This window comes from Hibiscus syriacus, unplaced genomic scaffold, assembly GCF_006381635.1.
Source record: "Hibiscus syriacus cultivar Baekdansim isolate YM2019G1 unplaced genomic scaffold, ASM638163v2 tig00112444_pilon, whole genome shotgun sequence".
In the NCBI taxonomy this organism is placed as follows: Eukaryota; Viridiplantae; Streptophyta; class Magnoliopsida; order Malvales; family Malvaceae; genus Hibiscus; species Hibiscus syriacus.
The window spans coordinates 94,323-118,618 of NW_024063333.1; the positions used below are offsets into that span (position 1 = coordinate 94,323).

At 35.5% G+C, this 24,296-nt stretch overlaps 1 protein-coding gene across 4 annotated transcripts in view; it reads left to right on the forward strand.

Annotated features, from left to right (window-relative positions):
• Positions 1 to 23,340, forward strand: part of LOC120179734 (probable LRR receptor-like serine/threonine-protein kinase At1g56140) — a 49,172-nt gene extending 25,832 nt beyond the window's left edge. For 2 of the 4 annotated variants that reach the window (XM_039185253.1, XM_039185255.1), the window contains exons 3-24: positions 19 to 90; positions 220 to 291; positions 396 to 467; positions 545 to 616; positions 719 to 790; positions 1,181 to 1,255; positions 1,379 to 1,450; positions 1,543 to 1,614; positions 1,750 to 1,821; positions 1,903 to 1,974; positions 2,057 to 2,122; positions 2,282 to 2,344; positions 2,507 to 2,551; positions 2,699 to 2,760; positions 2,876 to 3,385; positions 21,421 to 21,486; positions 21,583 to 21,741; positions 21,837 to 21,955; positions 22,038 to 22,248; positions 22,323 to 22,554; positions 22,658 to 22,808; positions 22,888 to 23,339. In XM_039185253.1, the coding sequence (XP_039041184.1) occupies positions 19 to 90; positions 220 to 291; positions 396 to 467; positions 545 to 616; positions 719 to 790; positions 1,181 to 1,255; positions 1,379 to 1,450; positions 1,543 to 1,614; positions 1,750 to 1,821; positions 1,903 to 1,974; positions 2,057 to 2,122; positions 2,282 to 2,344; positions 2,507 to 2,551; positions 2,699 to 2,760; positions 2,876 to 3,385; positions 21,421 to 21,486; positions 21,583 to 21,741; positions 21,837 to 21,955; positions 22,038 to 22,248; positions 22,323 to 22,554; positions 22,658 to 22,808; positions 22,888 to 23,280 (2,800 nt within the window). In that variant the 3' untranslated portion in view covers positions 23,281 to 23,339. Of the gene's footprint in view, positions 1 to 18; positions 91 to 219; positions 292 to 395; positions 468 to 544; positions 617 to 718; positions 791 to 1,180; positions 1,256 to 1,378; positions 1,451 to 1,542; positions 1,615 to 1,749; positions 1,822 to 1,902; positions 1,975 to 2,056; positions 2,123 to 2,281; positions 2,345 to 2,506; positions 2,552 to 2,698; positions 2,761 to 2,875; positions 3,386 to 21,420; positions 21,487 to 21,582; positions 21,742 to 21,836; positions 21,956 to 22,037; positions 22,249 to 22,322; positions 22,555 to 22,657; positions 22,809 to 22,887 lie in introns of all 4 variants that reach the window. The other 2 variants (XM_039185256.1, XM_039185254.1) reach the window with 2 other exon arrangements.
• The last annotated feature ends 956 nt before the right edge of the window (positions 23,341 to 24,296 follow it).

Below are 24,296 nucleotides of genomic sequence, written 5' to 3' on the forward strand. Positions count from 1 at the left end.
TTTGAATACTTCCATTAGGAGGGTTTATGCTCTAGATAAACGGGGAGAGATGCCAAAGGAACTTTTGGATCTGCCTTTTCTGACATTCTTGTAAGTTTTTCTCCTCGCCTTTGATCTTCGTAAGCCAAATTCGATTTCGAAATATTTTCCAAATGAATGCAGATTTTATAGTGTTTTACAGTAACTAGTGATAATCTTTTATAATGTTTGGTGGTGCAGGAAGATTGACCAAAACTTCTTCTCTGGACATTTGCCAGCATTCATTGGAAACATGAGTAGATTAGAGTTTCTGTGAGTGATCATATAATCTGATAATATGTATAGTTCAATTGCCTAAAACAATTTCTAAATCCTCACCGTACAAGGATGAACCACTATCATCTTACTTTTTATAGGTCAATTGCTTACAACAATTTTTCCGGACCTATCCCAAAGGAGCTTGGAAATCTCAAGGAGCTCTATCTGCTGTAAGAATTGAAGAAACTATATATGTATATATATATTCAAGTTTCTCAAGAACATTCTGTGGATAAATATTGTGCAGGTCTTTTGGTGTTAACCATTTCTCTGGAACACTGCCTCCAGAACTTGGTAATTTAGTCAACCTTGAACAACTGTAAGTTTTCTAACTGCTTTTAGCTTATATGCAGGGAAAGTAGATGACTGTTTTTACAGGTTACCCTATGAAATTATAACAAGGATTGGTTGAATTTGGCAGATACATTAACAGTTGTGGATTGGGTGGTCATATTCCCTCAACATTTGCTAAACTTCAAAACCTGCAAGTTGTGTAAGACACTTCCCTTAATGCTTACAGCCTAATGCAAATTGCCTTAATTTACCTAGTGCTTACCATAACAACAAGACCTGTTGTTTGACTTGTGTGACTCGAGTTCCCTTTGATTTGGCCTGAATGTCATTATTATTTTCCCAAAAAACATATTTGATAAGTTGTACAGTGTTACCGATGTGAGATTAATGTCTCTCTCCTCTCCATAACGTAACATTCTTCCCATTCAATCTCGTGATGCCCTCGGGCCATCATCACAGTTGTCCACCCTACCTACCCACTCACTGCTCATTTCCATGTCCGGGTTGGGCAGATTATTGTTGTTAACTTTATACGGTTAAATTGAATTGAATCAGATCTGGACTAAATTTCAGACTTGTTGAATTTCAGGGGGGCATCTGACAGTCCATTCACAGGCAAGATACCAGACTTTGTTGGCAATAACTGGACAAAGCTCACATCATTGTAATTCATCAAACACATCTTGGTTATAATCTTCATATAAGCCCTCTCTGAATCAGACATCAAGAAGGATAATTTTGCATAGATTTTTCATCAGTTGGACTAATCTGTCAAATGCTTATACAGGAGATTTGAAGGGAACTCTTTTGAAGGTCCAATACCATCCAGTTTTGCGAATTTAACCAAATTAACTTCTTTGTAAGTAGAGATATCTTGCTTTTAATGATAGTATACCATCCAGTTCATGTATGTATGTATGTAACACGTTCTTATGCTCATATGTAATGTAGGCGAATCAGTGATATATACAATGGAAGTTCTTCTCTGGATTTCGTAAGAAATCTAAAAAACTTGACTGATTTGTAAGTTAAACATACTCCTTACCTGAATTCATCTGTTATTTTTTTTTTTTGGGGGGGGGGGGGGAAGATGCATGTTTTTATCCAGATTTATGCATCGAAATACTTATATTTTCCCTTTCGTTTGGTTTCGTATAGGGTTCTAAGAAATGTGTTGCTCAGCGGCAGTTTGCCATCTTATATCACCGAATTACAATCTCTGCAAAAGCTGTAAGTTTGATCTAAAAAGTAACTGCTTCAGTAATTTATGATATTCGCTTACTCCAAGCTTCTAACTTCTTTCTGTTCCAGGGATTTGAGTTTCAACAACTTAACAGGTCAAATTCCAAGCGTTTTGTTCAATATGGATTCTCTCATATATTTGTAAGAAATCAGAATCTCAGGGTCTGTTCTTATGGTTTTCACTTGACATGATTCCCCTCATTCATGCCATTGAAATTGCCAGGTTTCTCGGAAATAATAGTCTCTCTGGTTTCATTCCCAGCCGAAAGAGTGACTCTCTTCGGACTATGTAAGTCATCATAAGTTGGTCCCCTAACATAAAATCACATGTCTCTCCCCGGAAGCTTCCATTCATTGAATCATCAAATTGTAAAAGCAGTTAAATCCTCCTGATTCTGGTAATATGGTCATACTTCATACTTACTGTCTGCTATATTTGGTTATGCAGAGATTTATCATACAATTTTCTATCAGGAAACTTGCCTTCTTGGGTAAACTCAGGCTTGCAATTGTAGGTATCTTGAACCAGGATACTTCCTTTATTGTCTTTGCTTTCTAATTTTATCGCTGGTTTGTAGCTTTTGGCTCTCTTTGGTGCTCGAAATTTTTTGACTCGGCTCGATCTAATACTCACATCTACTAATAAGAGCTGGTTTCGTGGAATTTTATGTAGGAACCTTGTGGCCAACAACTTCACACTTACCAGCTCAAACATACGGTGATTTATCGTTCTGGCAGCATCCGATTTTCCCCACTTCTGAACTTTTATGAAAGAATTATTGTTACTGATATGCTTGTTATTACATCTGCTACGCAATGCATTCTTTTAAGATCCTAATCCGAAATTTGTTTTGAAATTCCTTAGGATTTTACCAGGGTTAGACTGCCTTCAAAGAAGCTTCCCGTGCAATAGAAATGCTCCAAGATGTACTAGCTAAAACTTTGGAAACCAGTGTCCTGCTTTTGAGATCTTAATTATAAGATTTTAGTCGAGACCAATACATAATGCTTTGCTAACATATTTCGATATCGGCATTTGCAGATTCAAGCTTCTCAATCAAATGTGGTGGACCAGAAATGATATCTGATGGGGTATTATTCGAGACTGATAATAGCTTTCTCGGTGCCGCAATATTTAATGTAACCAGTAAGAGGAAATGGGCAATTAGCAATGTAGGATTGTTTGCAGAAAGACAAAATCAACGGTATGTGGAAACCAACTCAGGACCGGTGAGAAGTACCAACACTCCAGATCTGTATCGGAGTTCGAGGCTATCCCCTGGATCTCTCAGATACTATGGCCTAGGCCTTGAGAATGGACCCTATACTGTAAGATTATTCTTTGCAGAGATAGGTTTCCCCGACCAGACCTCGCAGTCCTGGAGGAGTTTAGCAAGGCGAGTTTTCGATGTATATATTCAGGGAAACCGGATATTAAGGGATTTTGATATAACAAAGGAGGCTGGTGGTGCTCAGAGAGCAATAACTAGGAATTTCACTGCTAATGTAACTGGGAACCATCTTGAGGTTCACCTGTTTTGGGCCGGTAAGGGTGAAGATACTAATTTTTTTACTCATATTATTATTATTATTATTATTATTATTATTATTATTATTATTATTAATATATTATTTAAAATTACAAGCCCAAATGGAAGCCCAATTACAAACTTGATGGCCCAAACCAACGAGCCCATAACAAACCCTAACAGATTAGGGTTTTCTAATTCCTCAGCCGCCATCTTCAATTCCAGCCGTTGGATCTGGTTTGATCCAACGGTCCACAGTTTGCCAGAGGAAACCCTAGGGTATCAATACCCTAGGGACACGTCCCACCGCCGCCGCTGCTGCTTCCAGAAGACTTCACCGCCACACCAACGTTCCAGCCTCCACCACGTCTACCAAAGAGTCCAGAAGGCCGGCCGTAGCCGCACACGTCTCCCCCAAACGGTGAGTCACCACTGGGAGTCCGGTGACTCACCAAAGGGCATTCTTCGGACCGGTCTGAGACGAACACCGGTGATGGCTATAAAGCCATCACCCCATCTGCAAGAAAAAAAAAGACAGGGAGAGAGAAAAAAGAAACAGAAAAGAAAGAAAAGAAAAAGAAAGAAGGGAAACTTACTGTCATCGGAGAACCCCAACCGCCACCGGATCTCGCCAGAACCTTCGAAACGCCGAAGGTATTTTTGTAGATTCACTCCGATTCAGAGCTTTTTAAGGGAAGAGAACACCGGGACCGTCCTTAGGACGGTCCGATCTATCCAATAGCATAAAAATAAAATTTTCCGGCCACCGGATGTGGTGGCCGGCGGTGACGGTCACGGCGGCAGACGGTGGCCGTCCGGTGACCGGTTTCCCTCCGGTGAGGGAAGCTAGAGAGAGGGGAGAGCTTTGTTCATTCTCTCTCAGATAGAGAGAGAATGAAAATTGAAAAATGAAAGAGATGGCCCGAAGGGCCGGCTGTCTTGGGCATTAAATAGCCCTTCCCAAACGACGTCGTTTTGGGGAGGGCTATTCGTGTAATTAAAGAATAGTTAAATCATTTCCGCAGCCATCTAAACTTGTAAACTTTACATTTTAGTCACTAAATTGAGTTTATAATACTTTTAATTCAGATCTTTAATTTTAATTTCATTTATTTTAGTCCTTTATATTAAAATAATATATTTAGGATAAATAACAGATTTAATCCCTTAATTTTAATAAATAATATTTTAATCCCTAGTTTATATTTTTATTTTATTTTATTATAATATCCGAATTTTAGATAATTTTATTTCAGTCACTAAATTATTAAATAAGAAAATAGCATGTTTAATCTCTGTAATTCTGATTAATTATGAATTAGGTTTTTCAATTTTAATTTCACTATATTTTAGTCATTTATTTTAAGTTTTTTTTTTTTTGCTTTTAAATATATAGTTAGAATTGTATTTTTACTTGTTTATATATTTAAATGTTGTTATATAATAAATAAATATTTATTTTAAATAAATTATTTTAATATTTATTTTTAATATCGAAGAAAAGGACAGTCTTAATACAACTGGATGTCCTATTCTGATATTTTAAAATTAAAAATTAAACAATATTATTTAAATTAATATTTATCAATATCAAAGAAAAGAGCTGTCTTAAGGCACCTAGAAGTTCTTTTCTGATATTTTTAAATAAATAAATATTTTTATATAATTTTGAAATAATAAGATTATAAATTAAATATATTTTTGAATTTTTAAATTTTAATAATAAGAGACAATTTATAATTAAAAAGTACCAATTTTGGGCGTTGTAGGGGTGCTAATCCTTCCCTAAACGTAATCGACCACGAATCCTTTTTATTTTTTTAAAAAAAAAGAACTAATTTTTGGTTATAAACGCAGATCAGTTCATTTTTTAATTGATGTTTTCTTAAAACTCTTTTAAAAAAATAATTTTTAGGTATTCGACCTACCTGACCCAAAAGGCCGATGGCGACTCCCAAATTATTTTTCAAAACCATTTATTCACATTACTTTTTCAACCAAGTAAAAAAAATTCGTGCCCGGGCGAAAACCGGTTACGACAGCTTGGCGACTCCGTTGGGGACGGTCAAACTTTTAAAAATCAATTATAATTTGTCTCCATTAATTAAAAATTAAAAATTAAAAATTTATATATTTAATTTTTAATTCTTTCTTTTCAAAATCTTTATATTTACTTATTATTTTTATAATATTTATATGTTGTATTTTATTTGCAATTATTTTATTTCATTATTTATTTTGTCAGAGGTATGAACATTTCTCCTCACACACAATAATTGCATTACATAACATAAAGCTCTATAATTGAGTTGTCCTTTTTAAGTGGGAGTGAAAGCGACGTCTTCGTGAGAATTTATTCTCCGTGTCAGACCTAGCAAGTAACTTTCGGGGTTCATATGCTCTATGTCTTCGTGAGAATTTATTCTCCGTGTCAGGCATAGAGAAATGTATCCCCTCGAATTGAACTCGATCCATTTTAGTCTGTGATGGACTAGGATTGAGGGTTAGCAGCCCAAGGGGACACTAACAAGGACAATTCGAGTACCTTTATTCTTAGATCTGAAACCTTGCATATAAAAAACCTTAGAAACTCTTCCGATTAGAAGTCATGCCGAAATTTTGTCCAAAATAGGTGTACACACAGGAGAAATGAATTCTGACTTTCCTATTGTTTAAATTACATGTTTATTTAAATTATTTAAATTCAGAAAAGCATGTTTAAATAAAGAATATTTATGTAAATGTTATTATTGAATTTTTTATTATGTAAACTAATTTATTTTCTTTTTGTGTGTTCTTTATTTTTCTGTTTGCATAGCATCATACAGGATAAAAGGCATTGATCCTTGTGTTAATTGTCTCATTGGAAAGCCTTCATCTATGGATAAAAAGTGTTCAAATCAAGTAATTCTAAACTCAGAAGTACGACAGTGGGCTGAGGACTTACAAAGACAAGAAGGAGATAGTCTGCAGGATGATTATGTATCTGACTTGGCCAGTTATGCTCCAGTTTCACTAAAAAGAAATGATACGCAAGATTTGCGAAGCATTTGGGAAAGTTGGGATTCAAACAAAAAATTGCAGTTTTATCAGACGTACGGAGACATCCCATATTTGCTCTATGTAGAAGTTGATGATGAATTACTCCGAGCCCTAATTCAATTCTGGAATCCAGGGTACAATTGCTTCACTCTCAATAAAGAGGATTTGGTCCCTACTATTGAAGAATACACAACTTTGCTACATATAGATGGGGTTTTGGAGAATCGAATCTATTCAAAGTCAATTAAAACTCAACCCTTTCGAGTTAAATTAGCAAAGATTGCTGGGGTACGAGAAGAATGGGTGGCATCCCATACAAAACAAAAAGGCGAAAGCGAAGGCATTGCTTGGACCAACATTAGAGAAATTATTCAGAGCCATCCAGATTATAAAGTACGATTCGATTTATTTGCTCTGGGTATATATGGTATGGTCATCTTCCCAAAAGTATTGGGATATGTTGAAGCTGCAGTGGTAGATTTGTTTGAACAGCTACCGAAAAAGATTAATCATGTTTCTGCAATCCTAGCAGAGACCTTCAGATCATTAAATACTTGTAGAAGGCTAGGAGGTGGACGATTCTCAGGGTGTACCCAGTTGTTATATGTTTGGATCCGTAGTCATTTCTGGAGGACAGAAAAGGTTTCATACCGACGCTTTAATACGGATTATTCACCATTAAAAGAATTTCTGGAGCAGGAATGGCCTAAAGAAATTAAGAAAGATATGTGGATTAATGCCTTTCGAAACCTGCAAAGCAATGACGTTGTTTGGCGAGCCCCGTGGCAAATACAAAGGGAATTCTTTTACAGGTGTGGTGATTACAACTGGATAATGCTGCTCGGATTATGGGGAGGAATTGGATATGCACCACTTCTGGTTATAAGACAGTATGAAGGTCGTCAATTTGTACCTATCACTGCTGGATTACAGTCATCTGAATTCGCATTCCACAGCAAAAATTATAAAAGAAATATCATGGAAGCCGTTACAGCTTGGAAAACAACTTTTTGTATCCGAGCTAAAGCAGCAAAAGAAATGCTAACTCCTGATTATGAAGATTGGAGATCTGTCAGAAAAAACGAAAATATTCCTCTACCAGATCAAAATGAGGATATTTCTATGGAAGATCGCATTAAGGTGGTTCCATCAGAGATTGAAATCTTGAGAGCTGAGTTTGAAGCAGAAAGAGAAGGCTGGTCGAAAGAGTTAGAGCAAATGAGACAAGATAAAGCTATGTTGGGGGTTGACATTGACTTTCATTCATCACAATGTGCAATGTTGAGAAAAGATAAAGAAAAAGGTGAGGATGAGTACAGAGCCTTACAGAAAAATTACCAGGAGTTATATAAATCCCGAAAAGCATCAGGACCCAGCCAATCGACGGTACAGATGACCAGAGAATTGAATATCGAGAAAAGACGAGTTGAAGATCTGAAAGGAAAGAATAGTCGTCTACTCAAAAGCCTTGAGAAAGGAAAGCAAAAAATGGAAGATTTTGAGGTCGACAGAAGAGAGCGAATTATAAAACACAAGGCTGAACACCGCGAGATCATGAATGAAATGCAAAGAGAAAGGGATCGAGCCAAAGATTTAGAAGAGATGAAGAATGACATCTTTAATAAATTTGAAGGTGAGAAAAATATCATGTTCAAGGGATTTGAATCTGAAATGAACCAGTTGATTGCTGAACTTGAAGTCAGAGGCCAAAAGATGGAAGAATCCAATGTTGAAAAAGAAAAATGGGAGCTGGAAAGAAAAAATTTCAACACCAGACTTGAGGTAGAGCAGGAAGTGGCTAGAAATTGGATGCGAAGATGCAGAAACAAAGATGTTCAGATCCAGAAGCTTAATCAAAGAACGCAAGAAGCACGAACAAAACTTGAAGAAGATCTGGATCAGTCTAGAAATAAAAACTCAGAGTTTAATGCTTACATTTTGCAACTTGAGGAATCGTTGTTTCAAGAAAAGGTTCGTCTAGGGCCTAATGATCTCAAAGAAAGTAATGAGGAAAATGCTTCACTGCGGAGACGCATTAGAGATCTTGAAAAAATTCTGCACAATTGTCAAGTCAGAATCACTGAGTTAGAACAAACTCTTGAAGGAACAAATGAACAATGGCAAAAGTCAACTGAGTTCTATGTTGAAAGAAGTGAAGAAAGAAGTAATATGGTGTTCGAGGCCATGGTACAAATGAGCGAAGTTGCTAGATATGTTGGGGAACTAGCTGTTGAAGCCAAAATAATTGAGCATCACGTTGATCCAGTTTCTAAGTGCGGAAAGAAGGTGTCATGGTTAATGAAAGAAATTATAGAGCTTAATAGGAAAGCTACGCCTTATCTGTAGTTCTGAACTATTATAAAGAAACTTTTGTATGCCGATGAAAGTTGTTCTATGACAGTTAACTTTTTGGGATCAATATCTTTTTTGCATACATACATTTTGCATACATTCATCATTCATTTCATAATTTTCGCTATGAATTATTTTATTTATTAAGTTAAAATTCATTAATTAAAAGTTGAAAAAAAAAATATTAAAAGATTTTTCAATCGCAGTTACTCTGGCCAAAAGAGAAATACTACATCACTACGGTACTAGACAAGCTACTAAGAGAATTATGGAGGATAAAATACAGCGTATTGAAGAACAGCATCATAAAGAACAAGAAGAAATGAGAATGAAGTTGGAAAAAATTGAAGCCAGTATTGCAAATTCACAAGACAGTATGATGAAGAAATAGAGGATATGTTTAAAAGGCAGGCTATTATTGGAAAAATGCCTGAAAATCCTGTATCTTTTGATCAAGAATCTATGTATCCTCTAGGTTTTCCACCAGAACCAATTTATCATTCTGGTACTACACCTATACAAATCAATGCTCGTACATCTGCATTACAAGAAGTCAAACCACATGAAGATCAACAAGTGGATCCTGTATCTTCAAGCAAAAATCCGCTTATATCAGATGTGAAAATAGGGGATCTTAATACTGATCATTTGATCCCGGATTTGAATGAGCTGAATGAGAAACAAAAAGTAAATGAAGAACTGACCAGACAGATCAAGAACTTAGAAGAACGAATGAAATCCGTGGAAATAACTGAATCATTCTATGGGTTTGATGCTAGTGAGTTGAGTTTGGTTCCAGACCTAATCCTCCCCATCAAGTTCAAAGCTCCCGAATTTGATAAATATGACGGTACTACATGCCCTTCATCCCACATTACTATGTTTTGTCAAAGAATGGCAGGATATGTGAAGGACGAGAAATTGTTAATTCACTGCTTCCAGGATAGTTTGACAGGACCGGCTTTAAAATGGTATACTCAATTGACCAAAGCCAATATTAGATCCTGGAAAGATTTGGCTAAAGCATTTTTAGAGCAGTATCGCCATGTAACAGACATGGTCCCCGATAGATGGACTCTCCAAAATTTGGAGAAAAAGAATAATGAAACATTCAGACAGTATGCCCAGAGATGGCGTGACACTGCGGCCCAAGTTCAACCACCTTTGTCAGAAAAAGAGGCCACAGTAATATTTGTTCATACCTTGAAGGCTCCTTATTTAAATCATCTAATGGGGAATGCAACCAGAAATTTTGCAGATTTAGTCATTTCTGGAGAACTCATTGAAAATGTCTTGAAAAGTGGCAAGATTGAATCAAATGACGGGTCTAGTTCCAAAAGACCTACGTACCGGAAAAAGGAGAATGAAGTCAATAATGCAAATTCTTACAGCAAGGATTCATCGAAAAGTGTTACAATAACCCAGCCAAGGGTTAAGAAAGAGGAAACAAACACTAATCGAACAGAGTCCAGAGGATCTCGAAAGGAAAATGAAAGGTTGTCTTTTACACCTTTACCAGTACCGTATGCAGAGATCTATGATTCGCTGTTAAAAGCAGATGTTATACGGCCTTATCCCTTGGTTCCCATGCAACCACCATTCCCTCCTTGGTATGATACAAAGGCACACTGTGTTTACCATGAAGGAATTACGGGTCATTCCATTGAAAACTGTTTAGCATTCAAAAGGGTGGTTCAAAATTTGATCAACACTGGGAAGTTGGAATTCAATACATCATCTGCATCAAATCATCCATTGCCAAATCATGGAGATAAAAACGTAAATGCAATTCAGGAAGAGAACAGAAAGAAAGCAAAGACTGACATTTCTGAAATTAAATCTCCGTTTGTTTGGGTATTCCAGCAACTCTCTTCAGCCGGTATAATTCCACAACAATTCAAGCCAAAGCAGAATGAAGGCAAGAATTATTGTGAATATCATCAGGAGAAAGGGCATAAAATTCAACTATGTCCTGAGTTTAGGGATTTGGTGCAAAAATTGATGAACAACAGAGAAATAGAATTCTTTGAAGAAGAACCAAAGAAAAAGAAGATGATGTTTGCTCATCAGAGGATTCTAAACCAAGTCAAAGAATAAATGATCCTGTGATCATTAATGTGAAATCATCTACGGCGATTCCTGCACCAATAAAGCCGAAAGTAGTTATTACCACTCCTCTACCATTTCCATACAAAGATACCCGCAGGGTACCTTGGAATTATACTACCAATGTTTCAATGGTAGGAGGACCTGTTTCTTTAGAAAAAACAGAAGAGAAAATACAAAGCCTGAGTACAACATCGACGTCTGAAGCAGTGAGCGAGGTCGGTTTCTTTACAAGAAGTGGGAGATGTTACTCTCCCGAAACATCCAATGCTTCAGAACAAGTGAAAGCAAAAGGAAAAGCCATGGCAATACATCAGAAGGTATTTGAGGATGAATCCCTTCCAGCATTTAATGAGCCTGTGACAGAAAAACAAGCTCAAGAATTTTTGAAATTTTTGAAACATAGTGAGTATAGTGTGGTTGAACAACTACACAAACAACAAGCGAGAATTTCTATTCTTGATCTCTTGATGAATTCAGAAGCACATAGAAATGCTTTGATGAAAATCCTCAATCAAACATTTATCCCCGAAGATATATCCCTCAATAAACTTGACAGAATTGTGGGACATATAGCCGCTGACAATTACATAACGTTCACAGATGATGAAATACCGGAAGGCGGAATGGGGTCAGTAAAAGCTTTGAACATCACGACACATTGTCATGGTCATGTGTTGCCAGGAGTATTGATTGACAATGGATCCGCTCTCAACTTGATGCCTCTAGTTACACTTCAAAGAATGCCTCTGGATCAATCACACATGAAGAGTTATCAGAATTTGGTACGAGCATTTGATGGTACTCAAAAAGAAGTGCTTGGGAAAATGGAAATACCGTTGTTAATCGGCCCAGTCGTGTACAATATTGATTTTGTAGTGATGGACATCCACCCCACATATAATTGTCTATTAGGGAGGCCATGGATTCATTCAGCAGGAGCCGTTCCTTCTTCATTACATCAGAAATTGAAATTTGTTGTTGATGGACAACTAATATGCGTTGGTGCTGAAGAAGAAATCATTGCGTCTGTAACAAGCGATGTTCCATATATTGACACCAATGATGATGCTCTTGAATGCTCTTTTCGAGCTCTTGAATTTGTAAATGCAACCTTTATTGCAGAAGGAAGCAAAATTCCATATCCCAGATTGTCTGATTGCACCAAGATGATGGTACAACAAACTTTAGGCATCGGAGCTAAAGCTGGGAGAGGTCTAGGAAAGAATCTTCAAGGGATTTCAGTTCCTGTCAGTATAAAGATGAAGAAAGACCGTTTTGGGCTAGGGTTTAAGCCCAATCTTCAGCAAAAGAACAAAGAGATGCAAAGAAGATGTGAAGACAGAAAAGCAAATTGAAAGGAGGAGAAATCTTTTGGAAACACATGTCTTTCCCACAGTTGAAGACCATATTCAGATCAGGGGAACAATTAATGTAGAACAGCAGCTTGTTGAAGCCTTTAAAGAAGAAAAGTTGACGAAAGATCAAGACATAGTTGAAGAAGCTATGAATGGATTATTTATCAACATGATCATGAATGACAACAAAACTGGCAAATACTTGGATAGGATTCGACCATGTCTTCCTGGAGAAACACTCACCAATTGGACCACTGAAGATCTTCCTATAGTTTTTAATATTAATGCAGAGTAATATTCAGAACTAATCTTTATGTTTAGCTCAAAAATATGAAAAATTTTTTGTTATCTTGTAAAGGAAATTATGTTAAATATAAGGAATTTTCTTTAAAATTTTCATATGGCAATCATTCTTTACATTTTCTTACATTTTTACATTTATTTATTTCATAAATTTACTATATTCTTTCGGAAATATGTCCGACTTAAATTTGCAGGTGTCACCATGTTAATAGCATGTTTATTCCTAAATTTAATCCAGTGATAAATTTAGAGCAGCCCATATGTCTGGAAGAAATCAATGGGTGTGAGGATGAACTGGAATGTGATGTTCCTACTGAACTATTAAGATTGGTAGAAAAAGAAGACAAACAAATTCTACCCCACAAAGAAAAGGTTGAGACTGTGAATTTGGGAACAGATGAAGAAATAAAAGAGGTGAAAATTGGTACCACTCTGACAGTCCAGATAAAACAAGAATTGATAAATCTCCTTCAAGAGTTCAAAGATATTTTTGCCTGGTCTTATCAAGATATGCCTGGTTTAAGCACAGATATAGTGATACACAAGCTTCCAATCAATCCAGAATATAAACCGGTCCAACAAAAGCTCAGACGAATGAGGCCAGAAATGTTGTTGCAAATCAAAGAAGAAGTGATGAAACATATCAATGCAGGTTTCCTACAGGCATCTAAATACCCAGAATGGGTAGCCAACATTGTTCCCGTACCAAAGAAAAATGGGAAAGTTCGAATGTGTGTGGATTACAGAGATCTCAACAAAGCTAGTCCGAAAGATAGCTTTCCCTTACCCCACATAGATACATTGGTAGACAATACTGAAGGACATGCATGGTTTTCATTTATGGATGGATTTTCAAGATATAATCAGATAAAAATGAATCCTGAAGACATGGAAAAAACAACATTTGTAACCATGTGGGGCACATTCTGTTATAAAGTGATGCCATTTGGATTGAAAAATGCAGGGGCAACATATCAAAGAGCCATGGTAACTTTGTTTCATGACATGATGCACAAAGAGATTGAAGTATACGTAGATGACATGATTGCCAAATCCCGAACTGAAGAAGAACATATTCAAAATTTGAGGAAACTTTTCCAGAGATTGAGGAAGTATCAATTAAAGCTCAACCCCGCTAAATGCACTTTTGGGGTAACTTCTGGGAAACTTTTGGGATTTGTGGTCAGCAAAAAAGGAATCGAGATTGATCCAGATAAAGTCAAAGCAATTCAAGATCTTCCACCACCCAATACAAAAAAGAAGTTCGAGGCTTTTTGGGAAGATTAAATTATATATCTCGGTTCATTTCTCAATTAACTAACAAATGTGATCCAGTGTTCAAATTACTTCGAAAGAATAATCCTGAAGTCTGGAATGAAAAATGTCAAGAAACTTTGGATATTATTAAGAAATATTTATCCAATGCCCCCATTTTAGTATCACCAATACCTGATAGACCATTAATTCTCTACTTGACGGTCTTCGAAAATTCGATGGGATGTGTACTAGGACAGCATGATGAATCAGGAAGGAAAGAAAAAGCTATTTATTATCTGAGCAAGAAATTTACTGATTGTGAAGTTCGATATCCACCAATACAAAAATTATGTTGTGCTTTGGTATGGACTACTCGAAGACTCAGACAATATATGTTATACCATACTACTTGGTTGATATCAAAACTTGATCCTTTGAAGTTCTTAATGGAATCACCAGCTTTGACAGGCAGAATGGCTAGATGGCAGATGTTATTATCTGAGTTTGATATTGTATATGTCAACCAAAAAGCGATAAAAGGAAGTATAATAGCTAATTTTCTGGCCAGTCGTGTATCAAATGATTATCAGCCTTTGAACTTCAATTTTCCCGATGAAGATTTGTTATGCATATCCATGAATGAAGAAGTCAGAACAAATGATGAATTTGCAACTTGGAAGCTTTATTTTGACGGAGCATCTAATGCTTTGGGACGAGGAATCGGGGCAGTGTTAATTTCTCCAGAAAATGTTTATTATCCCTTTACGAGTAGACTGGAGTTCTTTTGCACCAATAATATGGCAGAATATGAAGCTTGTGTCATGGGATTGAAAGCAGCCATAGAAAGAAAAATCAAATGTCTCAAGATATATGGAGATTCATCTTTAGTGGTGTATCAATTGCGAGGAGAATGGGAAACAAAAGATCCCAAATTGTTGGAATATCGAAATTTTACCCTCGAATTAGTAAAAGAATTTGAGAGAGTTACCTTCAATTATCTCCCTCGAGAAGAAAATCAAATGGCTGATGCTTTGGCTACATTAGCTGCTATGTTTCAGGCAACTAAGAAAGTTGATATGATGCCAATCAAAATGCAAGTGTATGAAATTCCTGCACATTGTTATAGTGTGGAAGAAGAGGTAGATGGTAAACCATGGTATCATGATATCCTACAATATATCAAAAATCAAAGTTATCCACCAAATGCATCGGAAATTGATAAAAGAACTTTGAGAAGAATGGCTGCTGGATATTTTCTTGATGGAGAGATTATGTATAGAAGAAGCAATGATCAAATGCTATTGAGATGTTTAAATACCAGCGAAGCTCGAAATGTCATTGAAGAAGTACACAGTGGAATATGTGGAACACATGCAAATAGTCTTTCCATGGCCAAAAAGATAATGAGATATGGATACTATTGGGCTACTATGTACACAGATTGCATTGATTATGCAAGGAAATGTCATAAATGCCAGATATATGCAGACAAGATTCATGTACCCCATCTCCTTTACATGTAATGACAGCACCCTGGCCATTTTCTATGTGGGGAGTAGATGTCATTGGAGCAATCACACCAAAAGCATCGAATGGACATTGTTTCATCCTTGTGGCAATTGATTATTTTACCAAATGGGTTGAAGCTGCTTCATATGCTAATATTAAGAGGTCCACAGTCTGTAAATTCATAAAGAAAGAGATAGTTTGCCGATATGGTCTACCAGAAAGGATCATTACAGATAATGCTCTGAACCTGAAAAACAAAATGATGACTGAACTTTGTGCACAGTTTAAGATCAAACATTCAAACTCAGTGGCGTATCGTCCAAAAATGAATGGGGCAGTTGAAGCAGCAAATAAGAACATCAAGAGAATCATTACAAAGACTACTGAAACTTACAAAGATTGGCACGAAAAGTTACCTTTTGCTCTATATGCATACCGAACTACTGTTCGAACATCTACTGGGGCAACGCCTTTTTCTTTAGTCTATGGGATGGAAGCAGTCTTACCAATTGAAGTTGAGATTCCATCGCTTCGAATATTGAGAGAAACAAAATTGGATGAATCTGAATGGATCCAAGCTAGAGTTGATCAATTGAACCTTATTGAGGAGAAAAGATTGAAAGCTATTTGCCATGGACAGATGTATCAGAAACGGATGATGAAGTCTCATGACAAAAAAGTACATCCAAGAGAATTCCAAGAGGGTGATCTAGTACTAAAAAAGATCTTGCCTATACATAAAGATTTCCGTGGGAAATGGATGCCTAATTGGGAAGGGCCATACGTTGTGAAAAAGGCCTTTTCCGGAGGAGCGTTGATCTTGGCAGAAATGGATGGAAAAATTCTGAAAAATTCAATAAACTCGGATTCTGTCAAGAAATATTATGCTTGAAAAAAAAAGGGGGGTCAAGGTGAAAACTCGCAAAGAGCATCTTGTAACCTAAGGAAGGATTTGAGTTGAAAACCTGAAAAGGCGGCTCAAATGAAGTTTGATATTAGGCATCCGGCAATTGAACTCTCTTAAGATTTTGACAGTTTGGGAGAAACTTCACATCTACAATCATTTTGACAACGTTTGAGATCTTCCAGACAAAAGCTTACATCATCTCTAAATTGTGTCAACTTAATTAATTTAGAAATACTTATGCTTATAATTTGTTGAGACATTTGAATTTTTATCATTCTTATGTTTGCCATAACTTTGAATACAATTCTATTTATTTCAAGTTCAATTTATTTGAGATTCAATTTATTTTTGGAAATTCAATTTATTCTTCTATGATTTAACATAATTTTGAAATAAATTAAAGATTTCTGAATATCACTTTATGTTAATACTTTTAATACGTGGAATACAAAGTAAGCAAATCATCACCATCTTGAACAAGGTCGAATTTGACAATTCTACTCATCAATTGCTCCAACCGATCACCATTCAGTTCTTGCACATCTGTTTTCAAAAATATACTAAGACAGTAGAAGGCAACTTTTGTAGCATTGATTTCAGCAAAAAGAAACAAGACATTGATATCACTGGGAAACATATCTCTATACAGATCCTTGTGTATGGTTTTTAAGGAAACCTAGAATCATTTCCACCTCATCAGGTTCAAGTGGAGCAACTTTATTCCTTCCAACCCATACTAGATTACATTTTCAGCACTCATCAAGAACATACTTCTGGACACTCGAAGGTGGCTCATTGTCATAAGCTTCAAGAGCCTTACAGATCTTTTCTGTCAATTTGGCACTTCCTGTACATGTTTATAAACAGTTCAACTTTGTTCTTGGATCCCAGAAAGGCCATCATTTCTTTGTCAATGGAAAAGCATCAGCACATGGAGGAAGCAGAATAAAGAGAAAATCTGTTCTTAATTGGCAGAATTATGAATATAGCCCTTTTCAGTGTAGTAGCATGGAAATGCTTCGAATCTACAAATTCTGGCTCTACCTCGAATAAGCATTGTGATATCCTAGTCCAAACATTAAATTTAGAAGATGAATTTGCCAATAGCATCTTCTGGAAGTGTTCTTTGAGTTATCTGATCTGGTTTGGTAAACCAATCATTGAATTTAGAAGATGAATTTGCCAATAGCATCTTCTGGAGGTGTTCTTTGAGTTATCTGATCTGGTTTGGTAAACCAATCATTGAATTTAGAAGATGAATTTGCCAATAGCATCTTCTGGAAGTGTTCTTTGAGTTATCTGATCTGGTTTGGTAAACCAATCATTGAATTTAGAAGATGAATTTGCCAATAGCATCTTCTGGAAGTGTTCTTTGAGTTATCTGATCTGGTTTGGTAAACCAATCATTGAATTTAGAAGATAATTTGCCAATAGCATCTTCTGGAAGTGTTCTTTGAGTTATCTGATCTGATTCGGTAGGAACCCCAGAAACCAATCATTGGAATTAAAAGATGAACTGCATGATCGTCTTCATTAAGAAGTTTCTTTTCAAGCTTCTTTTGCTTATCCCTTTTCCAAAAATCATAGCATAAGTTTCGTCTTTGCTTGTAACTGGGATTATTACATAATGGCTTCCCATCTTTTACCGGAAGAAGTGCGTCAGCATTTTTAGTCATTTGAACAGCACATGTAAAATCTATTAATTTTGCAATTGATGAATTTGGACTACACATCTCTACATGGCTATTGAAGCTTCAGCCTTTGAGAATCTCATTTTTGTCAAGTATAACAGTTTATTCTCCTCATCAGAATCAAAATTCAAGATTTCTCAGTATTAGAAGAACTATCGATATCTGTGAAATCATCTTGAAAGGTCACTTCATAATCAGATGAGTTGTTATCAGAATCAACATGTTGCCTGAATGCAAGCTTTTCAAGAGCCTATACTATTGAGTTTTATTCTCAAGAGGTTTTGTGACATTATATCTACATTTGTCAAAGATGATAGATTCTCTGATTTGAAGAAGAAAGATCTATTGGGTTTTTACAATTGAAGAAATACTCAATTCACCAGTCTGAAATCAAATAAATTAACATTCATGCATCATATTTTAGGTGTTTACAAAAATAGGTGCATTTTCATTCATTTTCATCTATGTTGAATTTTTAACAGGAATTTCAAAGACTTTAGCAAAGATTCAAATCTATCATTTGATGGATTATCTTTTCCAGAGAAGTTCATAATGAGAAGAACTCATCTGAAGAAGGAAGAAGAAGTTCATAATGAGAAGAATTTGTTCAACATTTTATTTGAATTCATCAAATTGATGGATTAGCTTTTCCAGAGAAGGTTCATAATGAGAAGAACTCATCATCTGAAGGAGGAAGAAGAAGTTCATAATGAGAAGAATTTGTTCAACCTTTTATCTGAATTCATCACTTGATGGATTATTTTTGCCAGAGAAGTTCATAATGAGAAGAACTCATCTGAAGAAGGAAGAAGAAGTTCATAATGAGAAGAATTTGTTCAACCTTTTATCTGAATTCATCACTTGATGGATTATTTTTGCCAGAGAAGTTCATAATGAGAAGAACTCATCTGAAGAAGGAAGAAGAAGTTCATAATGAGAAGAATTTGTTCAACCTTTTGTCTGAATTCATCACTTGATGGATTATTTTTGCCAGAGAAGTTCATAATGAGAAGAACTCATCTGAAGAAGGAAGAAGAAGTTCATAATGAGAAGAATTTGTTCAACCTTTTGTCTGAATTCATCACTTGATGGATTATTTTTGCCAGAGAAAGTTCATAATGAGAAGAACTCATCTGAAGAAGGAAGAAGAAGTTCATAATGAGAAGAATTTGTTCAACCTTTTTGCTCAAATCTATTACTTGATGGGTTATTTTTTTCAGAGAAAGTTCATAATGAGAAGAACTCATCTGAAGAAAGAAGAGAAAGTTCATAATGAGAAGAACTCATCAAAAGCTTATTCAACCTTTTGAATGACTCTATCACAGAAAAAAAGGAGGTCATCATCATCCCCAGCAGAAAGTTCATAATGAGAAGAACTCATCTGGAGAGAGAGAAGAATTTATTCAATATCTTCATTATGATCAAGTGAAGCCAAATGGATAAAAAAAATTTATTATCTTTTCATCTTTGCCCTATTCTTGTTAACACAAGAATGAGCAAAGAGGGGCAGCTGAAGATACTAATTTTTTTACTCATATTATTATTATTATTATTATTATTATTATTATTATTATTATTATTATTATTATTATTTAAAATTACAAGCCCAAATGGAAGCCCAATTACAAACTTGATGGCCCAAACCAACGAGCCCATAACAAACCCTAACAGATTAGGGTTTTCTAATTCCTCAGCCGCCATCTTCAATTCCAGCCGTTGGATCTGGTTTGATCCAACGGTCCACAGTTTGCCAGAGGAAACCCTAGGGTATCAATACCCTAGGGACACGTCCCACCGCCGCCGCTGCTGCTTCCAGAAGACTTCACCGCCACACCAACGTTCCAGCCTCCACCACGTCTACCAAAGAGTCCAGAAGGCCGGCCGTAGCCGCACACGTCTCCCCCAAACGGTGAGTCACCACTGGGAGTCCGGTGACTCACCAAAGGGCATTCTTCGGACCGGTCTGAGACGAACACCGGTGATGGCTATAAAGCCATCACCCCATCTGCAAGAAAAAAAAAGACAGGGAGAGAGAAAAAAGAAACAGAAAAGAAAGAAAAGAAAAAGAAAGAATGGAAACTTACTGTCATCGGAGAACCCCAACCGCCACCGGATCTCGCCAGAACCTTCGAAACGCCGAAGGTATTTTTGTAGATTCGCTCCGATTCAGAGCTTTTTAAGGGAAGAGAACACCGGGACCGTCCTTAGGACGGTCCGATCTACCCAATAGCATAAAAATAAAATTTTCCGGCCACCGAATGCGGTGGCCAGCGGTGACGGTCACGGCGGCAGACGGTGGCCGTCCGGTGACCAGCTTCCCTCCGGTGAGGGAAGCTAGAGAGAGGGGAGAGCTTTGTTCATTCTCTCTCAGATAGAGAGAGAATGAAAATTGAAAATGAAAGAGATGGCCCGAAGGGCCGGCTGTCTTGGGCATTAAATAGCCCTTCCCAAACGATGTCGTTTTGGGGAGGGCTATTCGTGTAATTAAAGAATAGTTAAATCATTTCCGCAGCCATCTAAACTTGTAAACTTTACATTTTAGTCACTAAATTGAGTTTATAATACTTTTAATTCAGATCTTTAATTTTAATTTCATTTATTTTAGTCCTTTATATTAAAATAATATATTTAGGATAAATAACAGATTTAATCCCTTAATTTTAATAAATAATATTTTAATCCCTAGTTTATATTTTTATTTTATTTTATTATAATATCCGAATTTTAGATAATTTTATTTCAGTCACTAAATTATTAAATAAGAAAATAGCATGTTTAATCTCTGTAATTCTGATTAATTATGAATTAGGTTTTTCAATTTTAATTTCACTATATTTTAGTCATTTATTTTAAGTTTTTTTTTTTTTTGCTTTTAAATATATAGTTAGAATTGTATTTTTACTTGTTTATATATTTAAATGTTGTTATATAATAAATAAATATTTATTTTAAATAAATTATTTTAATATTTATTTTTAATATCGAAGAAAAGGACAGTCTTAATACAACTGGATGTCCTATTCTGATATTTTAAAATTAAAAATTAAACAATATTATTTAAATTAATATTTATCAATATCAAAGAAAAGAGCTGTCTTAAGGCACCTAGAAGTTCTTTTCTGATATTTTTAAATAAATAAATATTTTTTATATATAATTTTGAAATAATAAGATTATAAATTAAATATATTTTTGAATTTTTAAATTTTAATAATAAGAGACAATTTATAATTAAAAAGTACCAATTTTGGGCGTTGTAGGGGTGCTAATCATTCCCTAAACGTAATCGACCACGAATCCTTTTTATTTAAAAAAAAAAGAACTAATTTTTGGTTATAAACGCAGATCAGTTCATTTTTTAATTGATGTTTTCTTAAAACTCTTTTAAAAAAATAATTTTTAGGTATTCGACCTACCTGGCCCAAAAAGCCGATGGCGACTCCCAAATTATTTTTCAAAACCATTTATTCACATCACTTTTTCAACCAAGTAAAAAAAATTCGTGCCCGGGCGAAAACCGGTTACGACAAAGGGGACTTGCTGTGCACCAGAACCAGGTTATTATGGTCCATCCATTTCGGCTATTCGTGTTACTCCAAGTAAGAGACCTTAACACTTATGAATCATTATGTAATATATGCTTCATGTGCTTATCTTCAGTTTTCTGTTTCTAATACATCTATTTTGTTTCTCAGATTTCAGACCTACTGTTAATGAGATACCATCAGGAAATCATAAAAAGAACCACACTGCATTGATTGCTGGTGTTACGGTTCCTGCTTTGGCATTGGCTTTGATACTTATTTTTGCAGTTATTTATGTGAAGAGAAACACAGATGACGACGACGAGGAAGGTAAAAACATCGGTTTTTTATCATAAAATATATCTATCATATCGTTCATATTAGAAATTACAGCCAAGTAATTATTGCCTTACTTGACTCTGCAGTGCTTCTTGGCATCAGCCCTAGACCAAACACATTTAGTTATTCCGAGTTGAAAGCCGCCACCGAAGACTTTAGTTCTTCAAAGAAGTTAGGAGAAGGGGGGTTCGGACCTGTATATAAGGTAAACAACGTCTAACATTCTCAGTATGTGTCACTTTGGTTATGACCTGTATACAATGTTACGAAATCGTGTTCCGGTTTAGGGTACACTTTCTGATGGGAAAGTAGTAGCTGTGAAACAACTTTCTCTAGCATCAACCCAGGGCAAAGAACAATTTTTTACTGAGATAGCTACCATATCAGCTGTTCAACATCGTAATCTTGTCAAACTATATGGGTGCTGCATCGGAGGAAATAGGCGACTCCTTGTTTACGAGTATCATGTGAACAAAAGCCTTGATCAGGCACTCTGGGGTATGAGAACAATATAATATGACAATTTTATGCTATTATTTGTTGGTTAATGGACAATTGTACCGCAAATGCAGGAAAAAATGCACTTCATCTCAATTGGCCGACCCGGTTCAATATCTGCTTATCGACTGCAAGAGGCCTAGCTTATCTTCATGAGGAGTCTAGGCTAAGGGTTGTTCATAGGGACGTGAAGGCAAGCAATATTTTGCTTGATGCAAAGCTCTGCCCGAAGATATCCGATTTTGGATTGGCAAAGCTATATGATGACAATGATACACACATGACAACTCGCGCCGCTGGAACGATGTAAGACCTTTCGACCATTTTGTTCATCAGTGCTGCCTAATTGCTAGAATTAGTAGTTTTATCAGTAAACATTATTAACAAATGCAATGAAATAATCTTGCAGTGGCTACCTGGCTCCAGAGTATGCAATGCGCGGGCATCTTTCAGAGAAAGTTGATGTTTTTAGCTTCGGAGTTGTTGCATTGGAGATTATGAGTGGTAGACCAAACTCAGACAAAAGATTAGAAGATGACAGAGTTTATCTTCTAGAATGGGTAATCCATAAGGACATCTTTCCCTTTTGTAGTACTGTTTGTTGGAGTACTCATCATTACTATTCTTGGATATATTTAGGTGTGGACCCTGAACGAAAATAACCAACTCTTGAGCTTGCTTGACCCGCAAGTAACAGAGTTCGATGAAAATGAAGCTCTCCGAGTGATAGGGGTAGCACTTCTATGCACTCAGGCATCACCATCAATGCGGCCACCCATGTCTCGTGTTGTTTCTATGCTTGCAGGAGATATCGAAGTGAGCACTGTTACGACGAAACCGAGTTATTTAACCGACTGGGACTATAAGGATGTAACAGGCACCTTATCTACCGTTGCATCCGATCGTAACGGCAGTGAAATCGAGAGTAAGGGCAACACTTTTTCAGGGGAAGATGATCAACCAATGCTCTATTCAGTCGTAAGTTGTAGAGGGGAGGAAGGTGAGACCGTGAGAGTGAGCTCTACAAACTAACGTTTCTGCAGAGAGTAAGTTGTCTTGTAATAAACGCCCTACGTTTAATAATCTGATTAATTCCAGTTCAGTTGAAAATTCTGTATAAAAATGTTGATTAGTATAAACAAATTATTGTGGATAATTTATAATTACTAAGACGAAAATAATATTTTTTTCTTCAAAAATTTCATATCTTTTGAAAGTTATCTTCTCGACTATCGACGTATTCACATAATTTATCATAATTAAGTTTAATGTCAAATTATTATAATCGTTCAACTTAGGCTTAGTATCTTCATTTCTCTACTTACTCGAACTTAAAGGAAATATTATCTACTAATTTTACTTATCATGTTCCTTAAATCAGAAGAAGTGGACAATTAATAATCACTACAACTCAAATATATCATCGGTGACATTAATTCATTTGATCAAAAACAATTGATTAATTAAACTATATTAATTTTATTTATAATAATATTTTATTTGATGAATTAACTCATTAATAATAAGTTATATCAAAAAAGATTTTTTTTAAATGTAGTTTAAAATTTAATTATTTAAGATTGATATTAAAAAGTGAGTTTGAAAAGATAGAGAGTCAATTGTAGACATGAATACTATGACTTTTATTTACCCTTATTAGTACTATGAATTTTATTTAATTTTAAGTAATTAAAATAAATTATTAAGTAATAAATTATGTTTAAAGATGCTAGTATTAAATTATTAAAGTAAAATGTAAATACATAATTAAGTGGAGCTCAAACATTAGTAAGGGTAAAATTTGACGATCCGTTTAAAACCATCCTTTTCGTTATTTTTTTAATTTTTTATCCATTTATATTTTGATTTTGTGATTAAAATGAATAGTTTAACTAATAATACTTTAAGAAAATTACCAAAGATACATTTTAGAAGCCTATTTAATGTGTGAAAGTGGGTCTTTTTTTCTTGTATTTTTTATTTTATTTTCCAAAGAAGAGCAGCGATATTGTCATATTTTTAAGGTATTTTCGGATGAAAGGGATGAA